Consider the following 19,177-nt stretch of genomic DNA (forward strand, 5'->3'; position numbering starts at 1 on the left):
GGTCACGGAGAACGGGACGAGTTCCCCTTTGGGTCTGGTTCCTCTCAAGGTTTCCTCCTCGCGTCATCGTCATTGTCACAGTCAGGGATCTAAATCTACATCCAGATTTGCTTTATAGAACTGTATTTCTACAGGTTTGTATGTGACTCTGAAGAGCGACCCAAGCTCCAGTTCAGTTTCCACACCATATATCTGATCTGAATTCAAATTCAAAGAATGTGGAGAAGCTTTAAGGATTGACAACTGTAAGAACAAAAGAGTTGTGCTAGAGTATGGACTATGGTTGCTAAAAAGGACAAAAGATACATATAAAAATAAGAATTATAATGATAGTGTGTAGTCAGGATATGCTAGTGCACTGAAATATAAAGAAGTGTTATTACTCTAGATCTGTGTTTCTTAGATGGGGTTGTAGATATACTCCAGGGATACTTGGAGATACAATACGTTCATTAACTTTATTCTGATGATATTCAGATTATTAGTTTAAAAACATCATTATCAACAACAACAATAATAATAACCCTGCTGAAAAATAGAAACAATCACAGAAATTGTAGTGGTTTCCACTACAATTACCATTACAAACCATCAGCTAACCATTAAAACCATTACTATTATTGGTCCTTAATGGTATCCCCTAGACATATCATGCCACCAGCTGAAGGCAACAAATTATTAGTAGAGACCCACAGGGACCATTAGAGTTTCCATTAAAACCATTACAAGTTCTATGAGGGTTTCTATGTTGTTTTTTTCAGCAGGGAATAATTATAGTAATTAAAAATAACAACAACAACAATAATACTAATTGTGATTATTATAATAAGTATTATTATAAAACAAGACTAAGACAATATTTTGATTATTAATAAAAATGAATAAAATGTATATACGTTACATATACAATAACAAGAACAACGAAAATACTACTACTACTACTATTACTAATAATAATAATAATAATAATAATAATAATAATAATAAATATAGCACATTGTTCAGTTAAAATCGCTTTAATCCAACAACCTCAGACCTCAGTTATGTTATCGGCTAATTTTACTTACCGGATATACAGACTTTTATTTTGTAACACCGGTATATTAACCGGAAGTCATCTTGAGGACTTTTAATGTCGCTTCCTTGTCACAGCGATGTGGAAATTTGTCAACACGGAAGCGTCAAAATGGCTCCGAGTGGACTGAAAGCGGTGGTGGGAGAGAGTAAGTGGACATTTGTTCCCGAAATGAATCGATTATAAAGTTGTGTTTTGTGCATTTCTGATATCTGAGGGATTGTTTGTGTGACTTTTGTTAGTCTGTTAGTTTGTTTAAAGAGAATAATGAAGTGACGTGATGGCGAGAGTTTGCGTCATTAAAAAAAAAAAAAAAAAAAAAAAAAGTACCAGGCAGAGCAGGAGAGGAAGAACTTCCGCGTAGGTTTTAGGAAGTTGTGAATATTCTTCTTCTTCTTCAAAAATAAGAGCGGAACAGACTCGTATTCAAACATTTAATCCACCTTATTTACTTGACTGTGTGTGTAACCGGGTTAAATGTCGGTGTGTGTGATGGTGTACAGTTTATCCAGTGTTTTATTTACTGTCAGGTGAGGTCAGGTGATCAGCCTCCACCTTACATATGGGCTGAGTACACACACACGCACACAGAGCTAATAAAGAGTGTGTTTAAAGCAGGAATAATGACTGTGTGTGTGTTATTGTGATGTGTTGTTTAGTTAGACAGATTAATGATGAGGAGCTCACGGAGATATTCTCCACCATCATCAGTCCCACCCTCTCTTACCTTACACACACCTGCACCTGCGCTGTCCTATCACACTGCTCTTATTATGTAAAAAGTTTTCACACCCACTATAAAGGCTGGGTACGAAACACACATGTTTTGGGGCATTTTTAAGTAATCAATTTTTTTTTTATTTAAAATCATTATTAATAACTAAATAAATAAAATCATTCTTAATTTAAAATCAAGCAAACAAAAAACCTTTTTGCCAAGTCAAACAGTAGTATGTTGTTGTTTTTTTTAAAATATATATTTTATATATCTGTTTATATATCTAGAGAAGATAAAATAAATAAATAAGAAAAACATTAATTTATATTTAAAAGGAAAATAATTCAGTTACTTCACAGATCACAGGTTTTTGACTATTTTTTAGCTTCAGTTAAGATTTGGTTATTTAATAACTAAATAATAATAAAAAAAAAAAAAAATTATTTTGCATTCCAGCAAAAAACTCAGGACATATGATGAAATGACGAATTAGATTCATACTCGCCTTTTTAGTATATTTATTGACATTTACTATATACAATAAATTAATATATTTTTATATAGTTTCTTAGAACAATCTCCTTTAAAGTTTGAGTTCTTAGTGCTTAAAAGTTGTTAGGTTTTGACTTTTGTATCACTTTATATCACAGACAGGATGTTAAAAGTTCTGTTTCCTGTTTAAAGTCTGTTCTTGTGTATGTCGAGTAAAATAACTAGCATTATAATGTTCCACCTCTGTTCACGCTGAATATCATCATGATCCATCATTTTTTTAACGAGTAGTCATCCTCATGACATGGTGACATGTTCGCCGTGTTGTCCACCTCCACTTCTCCATAACAGTCTTCCTCTTTATTCTCTACAACAGGAATGTCATCTTTCTCTGTAACAGGAGATGAAACTGTGTTCATTCTGTGTCTTTTTATTTGTTTCCCTCAAAGAAATCCTCAACGGAGTCCTGAAGAGTGTGAAGAAAGATGGCGAGTGGAAGGTAAAGTTAACCGGGTTTAAAACTAGCCGTAGTTTTGGTCATGTTCTCCAGACACTAACGGTGGAAAATCATTTGTTTCCTTCTCCCCAGGTGCTTATTGTTGATCACATGAGCATGCGGATTCTGTCCTCATGCTGTAAGATGTCTGACATCATGGCTGAAGGTGTTACCAGTGAGTAAAGATCTTGTGATGATCCTTCAGTTTTCCAGCGCGGTGGTTTCGGGCTCCTGGATCAACATGCAGCGTGTTGATTAGATCAGACATGTTGATTAGATCAGACATGTTAGAATAAGGAGAACACAGTAAGGGGAGTGGGGTTTATACATGGTGAGGGAAGGGGGTTTATACACAGTGGGGGGGTTTACACAGTGAGGGGAGGGGGTTTATACCCGGTGGGGGGGGGTTTATACACAGTGGGGTGGTTTATACACAATGGGGGGAGGGGGTTTATACACGGTGGGGGGGTTTATACACAGTGGAGGGGGGTTTATACACAGGGGTGGTTTATACACTGTGAGGGGAGGGGGTTTATACACGCTGGGGGGCGGTTATACACGGTGAGGGTGATTGTACACGGTGGGGGGGTGAGGTGGGGTTATACACGGTGGGGGGAGGGGGTTTATACACAGTGAGGGGGGTTTATGCACAGTGGTGGGGGGGGTTACACAGTGAGGGAGTGGGGTTTATACACTGTTAGGGTGGGGGGGGGTTATACATTGTTAGGGTAGGGGGTTTATACACAGTGGGGGGGGGTTATGCACAGTGGGGGGGGGTTTACACAGTGAGGGAGTGGGGTTTATGCACTGTTAGGGTGGGGGAGTTATACACTGTTAGGGTGGGGGAGTTATACACAGTGAGGGAGTGGGGTTTATACACTGTTAGGGTGGGGGAGTTATACACTGTTAGGGTGGGGGAGTTATGCACTGTTAGGGTGGGGGAGTTATGCACTGTTAGGGTGGGGGAGTTATGCACTGTTAGGGTGGGGGAGTTATGCACTGTTAGGGTGGGGGAGTTATACACTGTTAGGGTGGGGGAGTTATACACTGTGAGGGTGGGGGAGTTATACACAGTGAGGGGTGGCGTTTATACACAGTGAGGGTTCTTCAGGTTGGGAAACACCGCACAGAACTGTCCTTTTCAAAACTCCTCTCAGAAATGAACTTTACAGTCTCCTCTCCAAACCTCGACTGCACCACTTTATTTATTTACTTACTTATTTACTTACCTACTTATCTATTATTTATTTACTTATTTACCTACTTATTTGCTTACTTACTTACTTATTAACTTACTCACTTATTTACTTACTTACTCAATTATTTATTGGTTTATGTCTGAATTTTGAATGTAGAATCATTTGAATCATGTGACATTGTTGTTTTTTTTATCTTCTTATAAGGAGAGTTTGATTTTCACTATTGTATCATTTGCGGTGTGAACATATATTTGTGTTTTATGCGTAATATTTTACTACTACTAATAGAATTTATAAATTGGAAAAAAATTACTATAATTATATAAAAATTTATTACATTAATTTATTAAAGTTGTTATTATTAATAATAATAAATCACTCTGAATGGAGCTGTAAATCACCATTTAAGTTCTCACCTAGTTCTGGAATAATCCATAATCAGATAAGCTCTTTGTTATAGTGCTAAAATGTGATGAGTCGTTTTATTTCTGCGTTCTATATCCGAGGTTCCCACCACTTTTCCTGTTCTATCTTTTCCCAGCACATTGTAATGCAGGAAACCACTTTTATTATTATTATTTTTTTTAAAGATGAGCAGGTACGAGATCTAGCGCTAAAACCGCGTCCCCTTGTTTTCGATTCTTTCAGTCGTGGAGGACATTAACAAGCGGAGAGAGCCGATCTCTAGTCTGGAGGCCATCTACCTCATCTCTCCTGTGCCAAAGGCATGCACACTTCATTCATTCACATTCATTACTAATTGAATTACATGAAAGCTTTTCGTGTCCTCTTTATCGTCATCCAGTCATTGTTGTTGTTTTCTCTCTCTATGCAGTCAGTCCAGTCTCTGATCAGCGACTTCAAAGACGCGGCTTTCACCTACAAGGCTGCGCATATCTTCTTCACAGACAGTAAGACTACACGCACGTCTGCTTGAACTTTTCTTCTACCACAGCGCTGCCGAATTCTCCGTTCTGATTGGTCAGAAGGTGTTGGTTGACTTTCTAACAGCAGATCTGGCACTAGTTCTTTTGCTGCATTTCAAATCCCATGTTTATATTATTGTTATTCTTTCTGTAGTACCAGCTCATGCAGAGACACTCCAAATAATCCAAGATTAAGAATAATAAACGTGTTTTTTATTTAAAGATAAATGCCCAATCGTTGACATGGCGATACGGAAGGAGTCTCCAGTGTCAGCAGGTTTCACCGACGTTCCACAACATTAAATGTTACTATGAAGGGATAAAAATGCAATGTGTCAATCTGTAATACATGAATAATTGTAAGTGTTGGAAAGTTGCTGTGGTGTAAGAGAAATAAAACACTTCGGGACATGCTGCTACAGGAAAATGACCATACTCATGGTGGTCACAGCAGCTCCAGTTTATCTCGCCACATTGTTTAGCGTCGATTATTTCCCTATAACTGCACGCCCTATAGTGTTTTATTCCAGACTTAATAAACAGATCATGGAAATATCTGCCTCACGTGTCTATCTGTTGTCCTGACCTACAGCTTGTCCAGATGGTCTTTTTGCTGAAATTGGGCGGTCGAGAGTCTCGAAGGTCATCAAGACGCTGAAGGAAATTAACGTGGCTTTCTTACCGTACGAATCCCAGGTGTGTGATTTTTTTTTTCCTTTATTTAAGAGCATTTTACACACACGCACACACACACACACACACACACACACACACTCACTCACTCACTCACTCACTCACTATTCTGAAGTTTACATCTCTATAGTTGCCTTGTTAATTTTGTTAACAAATAAGGAGAGGTTATAGCTTTCACTTTAGCATCCAGTATACCAATAACTGGATGGAAAAAAAAGCTATTGTCAGGATTCTAAATCATGAAATATGTGTGTCTCTCTCTCTATCTATCTATCTATCTATCTATCAAATTATATATAATTTTTATATATATATATAAAATTAATACAGTGCATCCGGAAAGTATTCACAGCGCTTCACTTTTTCCACATTTTCTTATGTTACAGCTTTATTCCAAAATGGATTAAATTCATTATTTTCCTCAAAATTCTACAAACAATACCCCATAATGACAACGTGAAAGAAGTTTGTTAGAAATCTTTGCAAATTTATTAAAAATAAAAAACACAAAAAGCACATGTATATAAGTATTCACAGCCTTTGCCATGACACTCAAAATTGAGCTCAGGTGCATCCTGTTTCCACTGATCATCCTTGAGATGTTTCTACAACTTGTTATTTCTAATTCCCGTGTGCGTTTCTTCTTCTTCTTCTTCTTCTTCTTCTTCTTCTTGTAGGTGTTTTCTCTGGACGATGCCAACTCGCTGCACTCTTTCTACAGCCCCAGTAGGACCAACCAGGACGAGCGGGCCAAGATGATGGAGGTCATGGCCGAGCAGATCGCGACGCTGTGTGACACGCTGAAAGAATATCCGTCCATCCGTTACCGTCAGTACGTACTCGCGCTCCTCCCGTATCAGTCCGGCTTCATCTGCAGCTGGAAAGTCGATTTAAAAACTGCGTTTGAATCCGAAGTACTTTTTTACTTTAGAAGTTACATACTGCACCAGACAGAACAAAAGTTAACCGTCTGTAGGTTTTTCTATTGAATTATGTCATTGTGAAGGATGGCTGAGAATTGCGACTTGTTTGGCACATATTAATCTTAATAACATTTAATAACGTCTACTATTTTTAAACCTGTGCCACTTTTTTTGAACCAGATTTAATAATTTAACAAAATAAAAAACTTAATAAATAGAGACAACTTTTTTTTTTTCTTAAGTTCTCTTCTCAACCTTCTCCACCTGTGTAAAAAAACTACCACATTTGATTTATCGATCTGTCTATGTGTATTGTTTAATCTCCATTCATTATATATGCTCACTACGTAGGGTTTAACATAGAGTAGTGACGTAAACCCCGTGTGTATATATATGATTTTGTGTATATAGGAAACTCCAGATTGGGGAGAAAATCAGTTTCAGGACACATTCTACCTTTTGTATTGTATTTAATTATAATATTGATGCATCTTTATTTAGAAATATGGCAAAATAAAGGAAGACCTAAATGATATGTATTTCTTCAGGAGCTGGTGAAAGGTAGAATAGAGATCTTGAGATCATAAACATTCATATGAGGACTTTTGGGATCTGATGGATAAATATTCATATATATATATATATATATATATGTGTGTGTGTGTATATATGTATTAGTAGAGAGTGAAAAGTGTTCTGTCAGACCTCTCTCTGCATGTGAACCGACTCAGGTCTCATCTTTCCTCAGGGGTCCGAAGGAGAATCTTGCGCTGGCTGAGATGGTTCTGGATCGCTTGAACGCTCATAAAGCGGACAACCCGAGCATGGGAGAGGTGAGGCGTTCAGACTGTCTGTTCAGTGCTTTGAAAAAGTATTTGCCCCCGTCCTGATTTCTTCTGTATGTTTCGTACTAAATAGTTTTAGATCTTCAAATGAAATGCAACTTGAGTAAACACACAATACAGTTTTTACTTATTTATTTTTATTGAAGCAAAAAAAGTTATCCAACACCCATCACCCATGTGGAAATACTAATTGCCTCCTTAAACTTAAAATCTGGTTGTGCCACATTTAGCAGCAATAATTGCAACCGAATCCTTCCGATAACTGGAGATCAGTCTTGCACTTACTTCTAGGACTAGGATTTACTCCTGTACTTTGGATCATTGTCTTGCTGCATAATCCAGCTGCGCTTGAGTTTCAACCGAAGACCGGACATTCTCCTTTAGAGAGTTTTCCAGTAGAGAGCAGAATTCATGTTTCCCTCAATTACTGCAAGATTCCCAGGCCCTGAAACAGCAACGCATCCCCACACCATCACACTTCCACCACCATGCTTGACCATGGGTACAGTATGATGTTCTTTTTGTGGAATTTGGTGTTTGGTTTACGCCAGATGTAACAGGACCCCTGTCTTCCAAACAGTTCCACTTTTGACTCACCAATCCAGAAAAATTCAGATGAGCCTTAATGTTCTTCTGGGTTAGCAGTGGTTTTCACCTCACCACTCTTCCATGGATGTCATTTTTGCCCAGTGTCTTTCAGATAGTGGAGTCATGAACAGTGACCTTTATTGATGCAAGAGTGGCCTGTAGGTCCTTTGATGTTGTCCTTGGGTCTTCTGTCACTTCCTGGATGAGTCGTAGCTGTGCTCTTGGAGGAATTTTGCAAGGTCGGCCACTTCTGGGAAGGTTCACTACAGTGCCGAGTTTTTCCATTTGGAGATAACGGCTCAACTTTGCCATAATGTGTTACTGAGTAAGACCTTTTAACCTACTACATGCTGTTGAGAAAGTTCTAGTTAAGTGTTGATTTGATTGAACTGGGTTTGCAGTAATCAGGCCTGGTTTGGTTGTGTCTAATCCAGCTGAACCCCATTATAAATGCAGTTTCATAGATTTGGGGAATTAGTAACTACAAGGGCAAATACATTTTCACACATGGTATTGGATAACTTTTTTTTGTTTGTTTGTTTGTTTCAATAAATAACTAGCATTTAAAAACTGTATTTTGTGTTTACTCAGGTTGCCTTTGTTTTATCTTTGATTTTGTTTTAATGTCTGAAACAATTTAGTATGAGAGACACACAAAAACAGAAGAAATCAGGATACAAATACTTTTTCACAGCACTGTATAGAAGTCCGATCAGATGCTGACTGTGTGATTGATAGATGATCAGTGTCTGATCCAGTATGGCTTCCCAGAGACATAATTTGAGTTGATCTAAATTGGCAAATCGAGCTTTTATTTCCCAAAAGCCACATCAGTGTGTCTTATCAAATCTGAACCTCACTCTTCTCTGAACTTCACTCTGCCTTTTATTTTCTCCTGTTCTAATCTTCTTACACTGTCTTATATAGTGTTCTCTCTCCTTTTCTTTCTCCTTCTTCTTCTCAGCTGATATTTTTCCTGAGCTAAAGGTGCGTATCTGAAAGTGTGGTGCTTGCTTTTGCTCCTTCGTTCTCTCGCTGTCTTTCCCAATGTACATTTGACCCTTTTCATCTTCTTTACTTTTAATATGTTTGTTAAAGGGAGTTAGTAACATGTTTTTAAGATGCATGCATCACATCACATGCATGCATCATTATTCCCAGTATGTGGTGGTGGTGGTGTTATAACCATAGCTGTGATAACTAAGGAATAAAACACTCGAGGGTGTGCTGTTATAGGAAACTAATGAACAACGGGGTGGTGCGACGAGCCGGACTTACGATTACCACTAAGAAGTTGATTTATTGTACAATAACGGCACATCTTGAAGTGTGTTATTCCCCTTATACCACAGCAGTTTGCCAGTGATTACATGATTATGCCATGCTTTCTCATGAAAAGTCCCTGAGACGAGCGAGTTCCTGTTACTACTTACGTTATAGCAGCTTTAAACTGTAGATCCCTCACCCTCTTCTCTTTTTCTCCTCTCTGTTGAAGTTTAAAAAGACAAAGAAAAGCAACACCTGTAGCTTGTCATGTTACTGAGAAACCAGAAAGCACCGGAAAGTCTTCTGTCCTGAAGACTTTCCCATGCTGGAGAACGTACTAAGCGCTGACACTGGAGACTCCTTCCATAAATGTTATATAAAAATAAATAAAACATCTCTAATTTTCCTTTGTTAAATAAAAACGTATTTGAATCCGTTTCTTATTAGCCTTTGATTATGTGGCGGGTCTGCCATACAGGTCCCTCTGAATGAGTCGTTGCTATAGAAACGGTAACGTATTCGAAAGAGGAAGAGACCTGAATGTAAACCTGTGATTCGTATTATAGTCGACACTGCGATCAGAGCTGCTCCTGACCGATCGGAATGGATTATTTAATGCCGCTGTGGTCTTAATGCAAATGCAGTTGGTATTCGTCGTGTCATCGGTTTTACTGTGTGTTTGATGGCAGGGCACGGATAAAGCGCGCTCCCAGCTGCTGATCGTGGACCGTGGCTACGATCCCATCTCGCCCATCCTGCATGAGCTCACCTTTCAGGCTATGGTCTACGACATGTTGGACATTGATCAGGACATCTACAGGTGAACGACGTTCTGCTCTGAAAAAGCAGATTTCCTTTTAAAATACTCAAATACTTTAACCCTTGTGTGTCCTTATGGGCATTTTTGTTTTTTTTAAATCGTTTTGTCTGTTAATGCAAACTGCATAAATTTTGCAGGAATTTTAATGTTTGATATATTTCACTCTCATTTGCTTCCATGAATCTATTTTAAACGAGGTACACAAAATAATTACACTCAGGACCTTAAGGACAAAAATGTCCCCATTGAAACCCAATCAAACTGCAATATCGAATCCCCGTGACGTTTAAGTATAAAATCACGCATTCTGTGTTAATAGGCTTTTATTTAGTTGACAAGGTTTCAAAACATTGCATTTTTTAAAAAAATTCTGAAATGTGTATTGTTTTCTCAGGTTTAGCCTCTGGGGAAAATCCCTGCTTTTCTTTTTTTTTTTTTCTGAAAATCCCACCCCATGTATACGAGTCAAAGAAGGATTCTGAGCTTTATGTAAAGAAACCAGCGTTTAAAGGTTACAATTCTGAAAATGAATGAGTGTTTGGTAATTATGATCAGAACTGATGTTGGTAAAAAAAAACAAAAAATAAAAAAAAAAATCTAAGACTGTGAAAGTGGGGAAAGAAATATTAATATATAATATTTCTATGAATGTTTTTGGACATGAATGTTTTTGTCCTCTATGGACCTGGGTGTAACTTTTTTTTTTTAATTGACGCACGAGGGTTAATGGTGTCGAGTGATTTAGCTCTAAAAGGAGCTTTATGCATTAAATGGTTAATGCGGCATTGCTCAGTTGTGGCTTTTTTTTTTTTCTTCCAACGTTCCTTTAATCTAATATCATCGTGAAGACATGTTGGCTAGTGCTCGGAACGTAAGCGGTAAATGGTCTGCACTTATATAGCGCCTTAGCAGTTCTTTACACTGTTTCTCATTCACCCATTCACACACAACACGCTAGCCTGCCATCAGGAGCAACTCTGTGGCTGTGTCTTACCCAAGGAAATTTCAGCATGTGGAGGGGTCAGGGGTCGAACCCTGCGATTAGTGGACAACCAGCTCTACCACCTGAGCCACAGCCGCCCTACATGTCCCTCTCTTTATCCTCTTCCTCTGTTCGGTTGCAGGTACGAAACGACGGGGCTCGGGGACAACAAGACAAAAGAGGTTCTGCTAGATGAGGATGATGAGCTGTGGGTGCAGCTCAGACACATGCATATCGCCGATGTCACCAAGTAAAGCAGTCGCTCGCTGTCACGCTCACACACACATGCACGCGTGCACACACACACACACACACACACTTCTTCATCAGAGTTCACACTACTGAAACCACTGATCATCCGCTTTCTGTGTTCAAACAAAACCCTCGTCTGTTTTCAGGAAAGTGACCGAGCTGCTGCGTACCTTTTGTGAAAGTAAGAGGATGACCACGGACAAGGTATGGGGTTTCTTGATAAAATGCACCGTGTGATGTATAACACCTGAAATCTATGCATTTGTTTTATGAAACTGGAAGAATGGCTTAAAAACATGTTGCCTTTTTATAAAAAAATGTTTTAACGTACATGTTTGGGAATCATAGATCGATCAATTTATGAATCGAATCGTATCATATCATTCGTTAAATATCGAATTGTTACCGTATGAATCGAATCGTATCGTAGCAGATTCAGTGGTATCGTTAAATATCGAATCCTTACCGTATGAATTGACTTGTATCGTAGCAGATTCGGTGGTATCTTTAAATATCGGATCGTTACCGTGTGAATCGTATCGTAGCAGATTCAGTGGTATCGTTAAATATAGAATCGTTACTGTATGAATCGTATTGTAACTGATTCAGTGGTATCGTTACTGTATGAATCGAATCGTATCGTAACATATTCAGTGCTATCGTTACCGTATGAATCAAATTGTATCATAGCAGATTCGGTGGTATCTTTAAAAATCGAATCGTTAGCGTGTGAATCGAATCGTATCGTATCGTAGCAGATTCAGTGGTATCATTACTGTATGAATCGAATTGTATCGTAGCAGATTCAGTGGTATCATTAAATATAGAATCGTTACTGTATGAATCAAATCATATTGTAGCAGATTTGGTGGTATCGTTAAATATCGATTCGTTACCGTGTGAATCGTACCGTAGCAGATTTGGTGGTATCGTTAAATATCGAATCGTTACTGTGTGAATCTAATCGTATCATGACAGATTCAGGGGTATCGTTAAATATTGAATCGTTACCATATGAATCAAATCGTAGCAGATTCAGTGGTATCGTTAAATTTCAAATCGTTGCATTAAGTATGGTATCGTGTGGAAGCCTAAGGTTTACAGCCCTATCCTTTATGCAGCATTAAGATTTAATGATGTTCATGTTCTCAGGCCGTGGAGTATAGCACTGTGCTAAAGTAGAATTCAGACGCTGGACAACTACTTGGTTCATCTGGTGTCTGTTTATTTTATTTTATTTATTATTTATTTATTATTTATTTTTTATTTTTAGGCCAACCTAAAAGATCTGTCTCAGATGTTGAAGAAGATGCCACAGTACCAGAAAGAGCTGAGTCTGGTCAGTGTTGTGTCTCACAGTGCTCTGTTTTCCTCCGTGGTCTCGGGCGTATGTTAATGAGTGTGTTTGTTCTGCAGTACTCCACTCATCTGCACCTAGCTGATGCCTGCATGAAGAAATTCAAAGCCTCTCTGGATAAACTGTGTGAGGTGGAGCAGGTTAGCGACGGTTTCTTCATACCCGCTTACTCAACGCTTCGTAATTACAGCGTGTCCTGGCCTCTGATCTCTGCGGCTCTGACAACACTTCCTGTCTCCTACACTGCGAACACTGGTTTTGGTTTTGTTGTGTTTAAAAGCTAGACTTGATCATTCTTTTGCCAGATTAGCTTGTTGAGCTTTTACGCATGACTCCCCTTCACAACCAAAGCAGACCACTACAGTGTATAATTGTTAGCGTTCTGTTCAGCTAACTTGCATGTGACTTGTGGTTACTGGTTTACACAATATAATAGTTCGCTTCCTTCATAGTGACTTATTATCCTAATAGTTAGCCTAATAGTAATTCAGCTAGCTTGCTGCCAAATTTGGCTAGTGTTTTACACAACACAATAGTTAGCTTAATTTTTAGCTAACTTCTATCGATATCTGGTACTGATTTACAACACCAGCAGTATAATGTTAGCTAGCTTGCTAGCACATTGTAATAGTTAGCCTTATAAAAATAAAGCTAACCATGTGTCTACTGGTTTATACATTAAAAAAGCCTGACGTTAGCTAGCTTGCTAGCAAACTGGTTTTATTTACACAATAGTTAGCCTAATGTCTGCTAGCTTGATAGCAAATTTGTTTACTAACTTACACAATATAATGGTTAGCTTTATGTTTAGTTAACTTGTTAGCAAACCGACAACAGGTTTTACTTGCACATCAGAATAGTTAGCCTCACGGTTCACTAAATAGTTAGCAGCTTGGCTACGGGTTTTAAGCGCACCATAATGTAGCCATTAAGTTACATTATAATAGCCAAATGATTAGCTAACTTGCTAGCGATCTGACTATTAGCGAGCTTGTTAGAGACCTGGCTACTGGTTTTTATTACATAAGATATAAATCCCTAACGTTAGCTAAATTGCTAGCGACCTTAGCTGTGATATAATAATTGGATGTATGTTTAGTTAACATGCTAACGAAGCTGGTTTAATTACACAAAATAATAGTTAGCTTAATGTTAGTCACTTGCTAGCAACCACGACTCATGGTTTTCATGATATAATTATCATTATTATTAGCTAATTAACTACCTGGCTACAGGTTTACACAATATAACGATTAGATTTATGTTTAGATAACATGCTAGCAGTTGTATAGGTGGTTTAATTACACAATATAATTAGCCTAATGTTAGTCGCTTGTTAGGAACCATGACTCGTGTTTTTCACAATATAACAGTTAGCCTATAACCTACTGGTTTTAATCATACAATATTATAATTATTATTAATGTTCACTATGTTGCTACTGATCTTAGCTACTGGTCCCTGAACAAAAATAGCGTTCGAAGCAAAATAAAGTAAATAGTGAAGTGTCACTGGGTGTTAAACAGGATATAGCAGCACTGTTTAAACCTCCGTGTGGTTTTGACAGATTTTTGTGGACGGCCCTTTTTTTCTTGTCCACTGAGCATTATGTACTGTACTGTACATGCAGCTTGTGATGCTAAAGTGTAAATCATTTCCATGCAGGATCTGGCCATGGGCTCCAACGCAGAGGGCGAGCCTCTTAAAGACGCCATGAAGAACATCGTTCCTGTCCTGCTGAATGCAGAGATTCAGCCCTACGACAAAATCCGCATCATTCTGCTCTACATCTTCTACAAGAAAAAGGGTACGGCTTCCGGGGGCTTCACAGACGTGTTCAAGTGCCAAACCCACACACACACACACACACAGTTTGGTTTATTAAGAGCTCTGTATGTAGAGTCAGTAGAGATGGGTACATTCGTGCTGTGCTTTAAAAGTATTAGCACCCCGACTTCAGTGTATTACGTCTTGTATTATCCAGAAGTCTGAGCTCACTACCAAGAATGTTTTACCTCATTTTTTATGAAAATCTAATATTAAACTGTCAAATTAGATTACTTCAACCAGATCGTGTGTGTGTGTGTGTGTGTGTGTGTGTGTGTGTGTGGCAATCAACAATGGTGTGGTGTGAGATGATTTTTCCACACCGACATGTGCAGCGTGTTTTATTCCTCTTATACCACATTCCTAGTTTTATCTCCTGTGAAGCGTAAGCTACAAGTCCCCGTGACTTACCTGTTACTATAGAAACGATAAACTATTAAAACGAGAGCACGGATGTACAAACCTGTGATTTGTAGCTGAGCGATGGTCAGAGCTGCTGTTAGAGAAAATTAATCCGCACCTTCTGACCAATCAGAATCGAGAGTTCATCATGTAATAACGAACACTGTTTTAACCCCCCACAGGCGTTGCTGAGGAGAACCTGACAAAGCTCATCCAGCATGCTAACGTGCAGGAGAACCGCAACATCATCACCAACCTGCAGCACCTCGGCTGCCCCATCATCACCGGAGTGAGTTTCAGCATCCATCCATCCATCCACGCCCGTTCTCCTCACTCACCACTTTGCTAAACTTCCTGTTGTGTTTTACAGGGTGCTAATGCTGGGAAATCTCTACCAGAGAGGAAAGAGCGGACAGGAGACACGTACCAGCTCTCCCGCTGGACCCCTATCCTCAAAGATGTCATGGAGGTATGAGAACTGTTCTATATGGGTGAGAAAGATCGTAAGATCGTACCAAAAACGTGTCCGAAACATGAGTCAAATCCTTCTGGGGTTTAAAAAATATATAAAAAATTCCCCCAGAACATCATCGAGGACAAGCTGGACAGGAAGCAGTGGCCGTTCCTCTCGGATCCTGCGCCCATCGCCACCACTCAGACTGTAGTGAGGTACGAACAGCGTGTGGATTACACACGATTTATTTCACACACAGGTTTACCTCTGTCCTTCACTATATTTGACTTTCTATGCCTTTTCTTTCAGAATCGAAAGTGTTTCTGATCTGATCTTGCGCTTTCTTGCTTCGAAGCTACACTTGGATCTGTGTTTAGTGGGTTTTTATGTTTGCACATACCCAGAGAATTACATTTTTATTTTTATTTTTGCATACTTTGTACAGAAATGCACTGCAATTCTTTACTGCACTCTCACTGGCCCTATTCTCCACTACACATACCGGATATAAAAAGTCTTCCTCTTCCTAAAATTGTTTTTCACTTGAATTTTGATGATTATCACATTAAGTGGGGGGGGAGAGAGATCTGACGTAATTTATCTTGGTTTTATTATTTTTTTTTACATCACAAAAACATGAACTTTTAACAGGGGTGTGTAGACTTCTTATATCCCCTGTACATCGTTCTGTCTGTGTTCAATCAGGTGTTTTTTTTTTTTTTATTTTATTTTTTCTTAATTATTATTATTTATTTATTTTTAAATCATTGGTGAGCTGTTTAAAATCTCTGCTCTTTGTCTCCAGCAGGTGTTGGGTAAAAAAGAAAAATATACACTAGGGGGTGTGCAGTTTTAGGAAAATAATCATTGATGAGGTGGTGTGATGAAGCAGAGTTCCTGCTATCACTCTAAAGCTGATTCTTTTCCCATAACACTGCATGCTGAAGTGTTTTATTCCTCTTCTACCACAGCAAATTGCCAAAGATTAAAAATTGTAATTAATTAAAGAATGAGGCATTATATATATTTTTTTTATCCTTTTATAGTTAAATTTAATGTTCTGGAACGTACGTGAAACAAGTTAGTTCCTGTTCTCACTCACTGGCGAGTCGTTCCCTCACCAGCCTCGTGTTTTCCCTCTCTCTTGAAGTTAACAGGACATAACAAACACAGCTTGTCATGTTCTAGAGAAACTAGAAAGTGTGAACGCCTCTGTCCTGAAAAAGTACTATTAATTACAAAGCACCGACACTGGAGACTCCTTCCATAACATTCCTAAAAGGTTTAAACATCTTTCATTGTTTCAGTGCTTCTAAACTGTCTTTGTTGTTAAGTTTAGATGACGTGGCGTTTAGATCGTCCGTCCTTTCGCATGCCGTTACTATAGAAACGATAAAAACGCATCAGAACTCGTGATTTGTAGCTGGAGCTGCTGTGAGAGCTGCCGTTGTAGAAAATGAATCCGCACCTTCTGAGCAAAGAGAGTGGAGAATACGGCAGCGCCGTGGTATAAATTTAAAACGGTTGACCTGTGTAGATATTTTGTGCAGTAAATCTGATGATCGTGGTGTTGATGTGTGTTTACTCTCTGAACTCCAGCAGTGCGCGGTTCGGACACTGGCACAAGAACAAAGCTACGACGGAGTACCGCAGCGGCCCTCGACTCATCGTCTTCGTCATCGGAGGAGTCGCACACTCGGAGATGCGCTCTGCTTACGAGGTCACCCGCGCCACTGACGGCAAATGGGAGGTCCTGATTGGTGGGTTGATCGATGGCCTGATGTGCTGATAGTTTAAAATCTAAATAACTTTCCTGCCATTCTAACTTAATCTCTGTACTGTGTGGGTGTGTGTGGGGGGTGTGAGTGAGAATGGGGGGTGTGTGTGTGGGTGGGGGGTGTGTGTGTGTGTGGGTGGGGGGTGTATGAGAGGGTTTATGTGTGAAGGTATGTGGGAGTGGGGGTCTTTGTGGGTGTGTGAATGGGTAAGAGTGTGTGGGGGGTGTGAATGGGTAAGAGTGTGTGGGGGGTGTGAGTGAGAATGGTGGTGTGTGGGGTGGTGAGTTTGTGTGCGTGTGTGTGTATAATTTATTAAAATAAATGAATATATTTTTCTGTTAAACAACTGTTTCAGCATAAACCTACATGTTACAGTAACTGATTCAAAGCCTAATTGATAGTTTGTGTAATGTGTGTGTGTGTGTGTGTGTGTGTGTGTGTGTGTATATGTGTGTGTGTATGTATATATATATATATATATATATCTTTATTACAAAACCATTTACTGTATATTCGTCTTTCACTACGGTGTCTTAAAATAATGACAAAAGAAAACCCCAAAACAACAGAGGTGTGTACTGTTGTGTGTACAACAGTGTGTTGAAGTGTGTACACACTTCTACACAAGAAGTGTGTACTGTTTTTTTTATTTAAGGCATAAAAATGTGAAAATTCTGTCAAATTCTCAAGCGGTCGACTCGGGAGTCTACGGGGAATCAGGAAAACATCCAAGACATGAACTAAAACAAATGACTGAAAAAGAGAAAGGAAAATATATCTTTTTTTTAAACATGAAAAAAAAAAAATCCAACGCTTTCAGCAGGAGACTCAACATTTAGAGTCATCACAGGCAGAAATATAAGAAATATAATTAATTGTTTCACGATTCATATATTTAATATTCATATCAACAATATGTAATCGAAACAATAAATAATGATGATAAATAGTAAAACCAAAACATTTTGAAGTGAGGGTGTACAAACTTTTGCACACATTGTGTGAGTGTATAATAGACGTAATATAGACATGATATAAGTTGCATATTCTGTAAGGAAAGTTTAATATGAGTGTATATGTACGGTTTGTATCTGGTGAGCTCGTTTGTACGTTCTCGGAGCGTTTCCCGATTTGATTTCTTCTTCGTTCCAGGTTCGTCCCACATCCTGACCCCGACCGGATTTCTGAACGATCTGAAGACTCTGGAGCAGCCAGCACATGCGTCCGCTTAGCCGTGAAGCCTCGAAACTTCTGTAACGTTTGTGGAAAGCCGTTACACGCGTACGATCTTCTGTTCAATCCTGAGTAGTAAACCGATGAGTCACTGCCTTTTAAAAGGTTTCTTCTTTTTTTTTTTTTTTTTTTTTATGTTTAGTTTTTTTCCGGGAGAACACAGTGTGTATATATGTTTTTGATATTTAAATAATTTAAAAATGACCTTTATTAAGATGCTGTAATTGCAAACAAAGCCGATCTACAGACGTGTGTTTCTTACCACCAGCTGCTACGGACACTGGTGGGGAGAAAAGCTTTATATATACACGCGCGCACACACACACACACACACACACACACACACACACACACACGATTCCTGAAAATCACGCTCTAGCTTATAGACTGCAGACAATAACTCCTGTTTTATTCTTGTTTTATCTGTACAGTATGCTCAGATAAAGCATCCGCACTTTTAACAGGCTCGCGCTCTCTCTCTCTCTTTTGCATGAAAGAGCAGCTTCTCCAGCTGATGGGTGCAGGCTAGAAAACACTGTATAATAATGTGATAGTGAGGACATGCAGCTCTTATCAGCTATTCTTTTCTTTTCGGTTCCTGCAGTCTAGGCGATGATGATGATGATGATGATGATATGAAGCATTTTCCTTTATCAGAGTTTTATCTTTCAGTTTTTTTTTTCTGATTATAAACTGGTGCGCTTTTCTTTCTTTCTTTAATGTTATCCCAGAAGTTGGTTATTTACTTGGGTGGTTTTTTTTTTTTTTTCTCTCCTTCATCTGTTTTTTGTTAAAACCTAAATAAACTGCTTTATTCAAATCTCGAATGGTTCGGTTTGTTCGTATTGTAC

General features: G+C 38.7%; 1 protein-coding gene across 1 annotated transcript; it reads left to right on the forward strand.

The window, feature by feature from the left end:
* The first annotated feature begins 1,155 nt into the window (after positions 1 to 1,155).
* stxbp2 (syntaxin binding protein 2) lies at positions 1,156 to 19,146 on the forward strand. The gene is made up of 19 exons (XM_053613315.1): positions 1,156 to 1,223; positions 2,735 to 2,784; positions 2,875 to 2,956; positions 4,629 to 4,705; positions 4,816 to 4,891; positions 5,499 to 5,602; positions 6,277 to 6,431; positions 7,271 to 7,355; positions 9,911 to 10,041; positions 11,166 to 11,273; positions 11,422 to 11,479; positions 12,549 to 12,614; positions 12,692 to 12,772; positions 14,298 to 14,439; positions 15,044 to 15,150; positions 15,232 to 15,330; positions 15,445 to 15,530; positions 16,915 to 17,075; positions 18,246 to 19,146. Exons 1-19 carry the CDS (start codon positions 1,187 to 1,189, stop codon positions 18,323 to 18,325), a joined length of 1,785 nt encoding a protein of 594 aa, XP_053469290.1. The 5' UTR covers positions 1,156 to 1,186; the 3' UTR covers positions 18,326 to 19,146.
* The last annotated feature ends 31 nt before the right edge of the window (positions 19,147 to 19,177 follow it).

Source organism: Ictalurus furcatus, chromosome 24, assembly GCF_023375685.1.
Source record: "Ictalurus furcatus strain D&B chromosome 24, Billie_1.0, whole genome shotgun sequence".
In the NCBI taxonomy this organism is placed as follows: domain Eukaryota; kingdom Metazoa; phylum Chordata; class Actinopteri; order Siluriformes; family Ictaluridae; genus Ictalurus; species Ictalurus furcatus.

What these genes read in the sequence shown, in the direction of transcription:
- stxbp2 (XM_053613315.1), top strand. Translation starts at nt 1,187, where the DNA reads ATGGCTCCGAGTGGACTGAAAGCGGTGGTGGGAGAGA. An exon ending in GCATATCTTCTTCACAGACA is followed by an intron (nt 4,892 to 5,498) that starts GTAAGACTACAC and finishes CCTGACCTACAG; the next exon opens with CTTGTCCAGATGGTCTTTTT. An exon ending in GCTGCCCCATCATCACCGGA is followed by an intron (nt 15,151 to 15,231) that starts GTGAGTTTCAGC and finishes TGTGTTTTACAG; the next exon opens with GGTGCTAATGCTGGGAAATC.